The sequence below is a fragment of the Amblyomma mixtum genome, chromosome 3 (genome assembly GCF_055824585.1).
Source record: "Amblyomma mixtum isolate Tamu chromosome 3, ASM5582458v1, whole genome shotgun sequence".
NCBI classification, from domain to species: domain Eukaryota; kingdom Metazoa; phylum Arthropoda; class Arachnida; order Ixodida; family Ixodidae; genus Amblyomma; species Amblyomma mixtum.
In genome coordinates, this window is record NC_143014.1 from 94,912,816 (window position 1) to 94,918,815 (window position 6,000).

The window sequence follows — 6,000 nt, forward strand, 5'->3', positions numbered from 1 at the left end:
GCCACAATTCCTTCACTGTCACATACCTGTTAAATGCTTTTCCATTTGAAAGTTTCGTGAAACACACTTAAAAATCTTATTCGTATCAATTTTCATGTAGCTGCTAACACTTAAGGTACCCATAATGCAATTTATTCTCAAATCCAGTTCTGTTTTCATTAGAATGTTTGCTACATGGTATGAAATGCTTATTTCCTGTACTAAACAATGTCCAATGTTACCTCTCAGTACAGTGTGAACATATCAGATTTTGTTGACAGTTTCGTCTAAGTGAACTGATTTTAATGGACTGCCACCACAATCTTTTATGCGAAGCATATTAACGTAGGTTTCGGGCCTTCGCGCGACGCCCGGCGGTGGCCACCATTGACCCTGAAGTGGGGTCACGTGACATGACGTCACGTGATGACGTCACACCGGCTGCAGATGGGGCCTCATATCGCGCCGTCGCGCGCAACGCGGCGGCGGCGGCGCCACCATCGCTGCATCACGTGATATGTGACGTCACGCCAGGGATGAAGCGGCGCGCGCCCACCGTCGCGTCAGTCTCTGTGCCCGCAACCGCGCCAGCGTCTTTGCGCCGGGCGTGTATGCGGTCAAGATGCCTCCAAACGCTAAGGACGTTAATAATAGGAATGCCCCATCCACACTGAGGCAGCTGCTTAACATGCTTCGCATCCACTGGGCTTAACCTTGATAAGCCTCCAATTTTTTTTTACAGAGTTCTCTCACATTTATGCTTTCGAAACTGTCTTTATGAAACATCACACGACAGCATTCCTTAAAAGTTACTGACATACTATTGAGTTGCAGTTTTCGTTTTTTTTTACAGAAGCTTTATCATGGCTCTGTTCCAAGTGCTCCATTTTCTTAAAGCTCTCACCACCTCTGCTCCTTCCCTAACTTGCTATGGCAAAACGATGACTTGTACAGACTTGCAATTTGGCATGCATACTACAAATATATCTGTCATTAATAATGCAAAAAATAAAATTGTAGCAACACTACAAATAAATCAGAAGTGCAGCTTAGGCATCAACCCTTGCATGTAACATGAGACTTTTTTTTTACAATAACATCTACAAATGCATAGAAAATGAGCTATAAACTTACCAACCAGGTCTGTCACATGTTACTCTGGTAGCACTTTTAACGCACTGCAAAAGCTTGTTGCAAGTACAACGTATATATTTTTTTCCTTTGGGAGGATTTCCCAGAGCCTGCAAAATATAAAGATCAAGATTCTCAATGTTCTGCCACTGCCTTTGTACCCACTACACTCTTAAATATACAATGCCAAGAGAGATAGTACCTACCAAAGAATTATTCAATAACCCCACACTTTCGCAAAAGTGCTAGGAATAACCACCAAAAACTAAAGTACTCATGCTCAACAGCATAAATATCACCTCAAAGAAGGATGTTGACAGAAATGTGCATGGCGCACATTTTTACATTTCATTGCTGTTTCCGACTTACACAAGAAAACAAAAACAGGTTGACCAATAAAGTACAAACAGCATTTACAATCCTAATGCTCTATCACAAGCCCCTCTTTGAATAGCTTTGCACAAATGGGATGTAAAGCAAATCATTTTTGATTCCTTCAGAGGCAAAACTTTTTAGACATTGGCGCCTGAATTGCATTGGCATCAGAGTCGCCAATGCAGTTTTTGATTCATCGAAAGAGTGCCTCAGGAATGCCTTAGGCATATAGCTTAACAAGGGGAGAACATAACAACCGGACAAAACCCATGCAACTATTCAGCTGTGAGATGAGCATAGGAAACTGAGCACTACTACTTCCTGCAACCACGACATCTTGAGGCCGGCTTTTTTAAGTACAGTCGAGCCCACTAACAACGAACCTGATCGCTACGTGGATGGTGTCCGTTGTATCCATCCAAAGTTCCGAGTATACGGACTTCCCATTTTACTGCAGAAAATATTGAGTCTAACAAAAGTGGCGTTTATTTCTTAAAAATCTGGGTTATATGGGTCTACTTCTTCAATGCAGACCCCATCACGCTGCTTTCCAGGCCCTCAAGCACGATCATGTTCTCTCGCTGAGACCTCTGCTGCCAACAACCTGCTCTGGGACGTGAAATAACTAATCGCGGTTGAAGCGTGAGCACAGGCTGGTGCCAGGTCGGCCTTCCTAATCAGATTTCTGGTGGTCAGGAGTGCTCGTACTTCGTGTACAGTGGCTTTATTCGAGTGCATCTTAGTAATGTCGATGCCTGCAGCAAGGAAGCCACGAGACATCAGACAACTGTGCATCAACTATGTGCTGCTGCAAATCCACACGCATCTCATTGACACGTGGGTTTTCAACGCAGTCACCTGCCGTCTGTGGGCCCATGCAGTGCGGAAGATATAGTGCAGTACACATGCACGCAGCTGCACTGTCCCAGCTGCACTGTCTGCTGTCTGCACACGATAGCAGCAGAAAATGTGGAGAGCCCAGTAGGCAGGCGACGCATACGACTTGACTAGAGAAGCCAGCAAGGCATTCAAGCTGCTCAAATCGCTCCTGCTGGTTGATCCTCAACTGTGCGCAGTAGCTTCGCTTTCGACGCTGCCACTGTACTGCGCCCACCACACAGAATGAATGATGCTGTAGGCCACTGGTGCGCTGGGCCAGCGATTACCTACAGTTTCAATGCCAAATTTTTTATTGCTTTTTTTGTTGTTAAATGTCCTCTCCAGGATGGTGTAACGGAAGCTCAGAGACACTCTTCAGTCTCTGCGCTTGCTGGATGCGAGAGTTTTTCTACTGTGGGGAGGGGGCACCGAGCACCAAAGAAAACGCAAATGTCTAAAGTTAAACAAAAGATTCAAAATTCTGCCCACGAGCAACTGCCCACATCTCAGACAAAACTGCAAAGCCAAATTTTCTTATCTTTAGAGCAGCCAGGCAAGTAACTAACAGTACAGTTTCACTGCAGAACAAATACAGACACAAGGCCAGACTATTGGCTAGGAAACAATGCAGGCAGTAAATACATACAACAAGCTAGTGCCCACTTCTCCGCAGAATGGCAACTCATCTCGATGTTGCAGCAATAGGAATTTTTATTAACGAGGCACAAAAGGAAAAAAGTTCACCAATGTTATGGTAACATTTCAAGATCAGTGCAATCATGCAACCAATGGGAGCACTCACTGTCACTTCGTTGCAGCGTGGGCATGGAACCACGTAACAGTTGCCGTGATTAGATATGTCAATATTGTAGTTGCAAACATCACAAGCCTTCACTCTTGAAGGCATGTAGCCAACATCTTCATATGAAGGCGGTGGTGAACCACCACCTGATGGCGCTGGAATAAAGAAAATGCCCTGTGTTAAATGACAAACCACTCTGCTCGGTGCATACTATTTGCCATCAAAATTAAACATTGCACATGCCTACAGTGTCCAGTGCAAGTATACATCCATTAACAAATCATTTTCACTCACATACACACGTTAACCACAGCGAGTTAAGAGATTTAGGCAATATTTCTGTTGCCACCTTCTGTAAGCCAAAGCCCTTTGAACTTTATAAGATTAAAAAACAGGCAACTGCTCTGAATTCTTTTTGTCATATAGCCACACTGAACAAGTCCGGTTGACCAGGTGTCACATGTTGACGAAAAAAGTTAGCGACGAGCGATTGTGAACATAACAGCACGACATTGTACAATCAGAAATATCTTATTTCAACTGCTTCAGGTGAGAACAAAGAAGGTGATTATAGCATTTACACAGCCTAGAAATGGCTTGTGAACAAGAGGTTGAGGACAAGGAGAGACTACCCAGGAGGAACTATCACTGTGCACTGGCAAATAAAGCTGATTTCTTCTCTGATACTGCATTTATGTTTCTGTATGCACTGTAAATTATTGCCCAAGTTTTCAGCTGCTTGAACAAGGTAAAATTGAACAAAACAGTGTCACAGAATTTCAGGTATGCTTTCAAACTAAAAATATGTTTACAAAACAGGTGCTAATAAAATCCTCAGAAACTTCACCTCACAGCCTGTCAGCTATATGCCACAATCAAACTATACATAATTTCCCCTGTATGCCAGATAAGAAGTGGGCTGCGAGATGTTCCCGCAATATCCTGAGCGCGTCGCACCCTAATATTATGCAGTCAGATGAGTAGCCCAGAAACAATCGATGTTTGATAATGGGAACGAGTAACGGCAACTAGATTCGCCCATGCTCTTCCGGTAATAAATAAAAGCCGAAAATACATACCAGTGGGATAGGCTGATGAATAGTTTCCACTAGAAGACTGCGCGAGAAGTGGAGAGGCTTCTGCGTACGCCATCTCTACCTGCAACGATAAATTATGTATTAATATATAAAACAATTGGTTGACTGACAGCACAGTAACATAATTGGGCCCCAGGAAAACTAATCTTCGTCATGACCTTCGAATCTCTCTCCTGCTGCGGCTGGGGGCTGCGAGCGCCGGCTCCCAGGAGAATTTCGTAGCAAACAATCTTACCATAACGTGACACCGCACTCACGCAGTCTGAGAGCCGGTATTCATACTACAATTGTCCAACTGCAATGAACGTCAGCACAATCAGTTTCAATGTGCACTTTGTTTTCAGTGGTATCCAGATATCAACAATTTATGTCAGCAGTTCACACGCCCCGCCTACGCAAGGCGCCTTGGACACCTAGCGCTGTCTGTACTACCGTGGTCCGCCTGTCCACGACTGCCGAGACAGCAACAACGCAGCCTCTTACTGGCAAACACATAGCAAAATTAAAGAAACGATCAACAAAAGAGAGATGTGCAAGTCGTCAGAATCTTTTCACTAAAATAAGACACCGATATGAATCGTGAACTAGAATCGGATTAACGGTTCGAAACTTCATGCTATGATGCCATGCCAGACAGAGCTCTTTGATCAAACTAGCTGTAAAAGCACAATTTTCCCGGCCGGATAGACCCGGCGCATGGCGTGTACTACCTCTCCGCAGCACGGCCTCACAACAGCACTGCCGGCTCTGCTAAGGTATGGTGCCCAGCCAAAGTGCTTACCTTTGCTCCTTTGCTTCACCTGCTTCACTCTTAACCGCTTCACTTTCCCTTTGCGTCCTCCATGGATAAAGCAAATAGCAGCGAGCGCCGGAAGTTCCGTTGCGCTGTCTACCGCCGCGTCTTCCTCTCTCCTAGGCTCTCCTTCTCTCCAAGCCTCCCCCCTACCATTCCCCAATGCCCACACGTTGTTTGCGGCGTTACGCAGCTAGCCGGCGCGTTTCGATGGGGGCAAGAAATGAATAAGGCGCCCGCACGGTAAAGAACTCGAGGTGGTCGAGGTGTAGGTGGTCGAGGTGGCTTCTCTTGTTTCCTTTCACTCCAGTCCATCCTTCCTCCGTTCTTTCATTGCGAGGTTAAGGTGCCCACCGAGAGTAAGATAGTGCGTGCATCTGTGCATGGGCGTCCGGAGGGGGGGGGGCAAGGGGGGGCGGCTGCACCCCCCTGGAAAATCACTCACTCGAACCGTGAGTGATGGCCGCACGCCAGGGGCGGTGGTGCGCTCAGCCAAAAGGGTAAAAGCAGCCCCGCTTCGACGCTTGGTCACATCTGCGAAATGCCGCGTCCGGGCGCGCGTCGTACCGCCGTTTTCAAACCACGCCACCGCCAGCTCTGCTGAAGGACGACCTGTTGCAGACATGCAGCGGCACCGGCGAGCATGTGTTTCGAGATGGGTGGCTGTTTCTTTGATCTCTAGAGAGATAGCGACACGGAGGCAGACAGTGCACAGGGCACAGGTCGCTCGCGCCTGTGCCGGCGTACGTTCGTACGCCGGCCACCGATGAATTCTTGAGGGGGGAAGGACAAATCAGCCGTGTCCACCCCCGCTTTGTCGGGCTGCTCAGGGGCAAGCGGGCGACGAGTTGGCGCCGCCGCCGCTCGCTGTCTCCTCCGATCCACGGGAGAGCTCAGTGCGGTAGAAGTGCCGCTTTCAGAACCTTCGGCAAAGGGGATTAGCT

The 6,000-nt window shown here is 47.0% G+C and overlaps 1 protein-coding gene across 7 annotated transcripts in view; it reads right to left on the reverse strand.

Moving 5' to 3' along the window:
* Positions 1-5,468, reverse strand: part of LOC149351005 (type 2 phosphatidylinositol 4,5-bisphosphate 4-phosphatase-like) — a 29,825-nt gene extending 24,357 nt beyond the window's left edge. For 2 of the 7 annotated variants that reach the window (XM_089580192.1, XM_089580197.1), the window contains exons 1-4: positions 4,499-4,962; positions 4,246-4,324; positions 3,167-3,321; positions 1,114-1,220 (exon numbers count right to left, since the gene is read on the reverse strand). In XM_089580192.1, the coding sequence (XP_089436318.1) occupies positions 1,114-1,220; positions 3,167-3,321; positions 4,246-4,324; positions 4,499-4,501 (344 nt within the window). In that variant the 5' untranslated portion in view covers positions 4,502-4,962. The other 5 variants (XM_089580193.1, XM_089580194.1, XM_089580196.1 and 2 more) reach the window with 5 other exon arrangements.
* Positions 5,469-6,000: the final 532 nt, after the last annotated feature.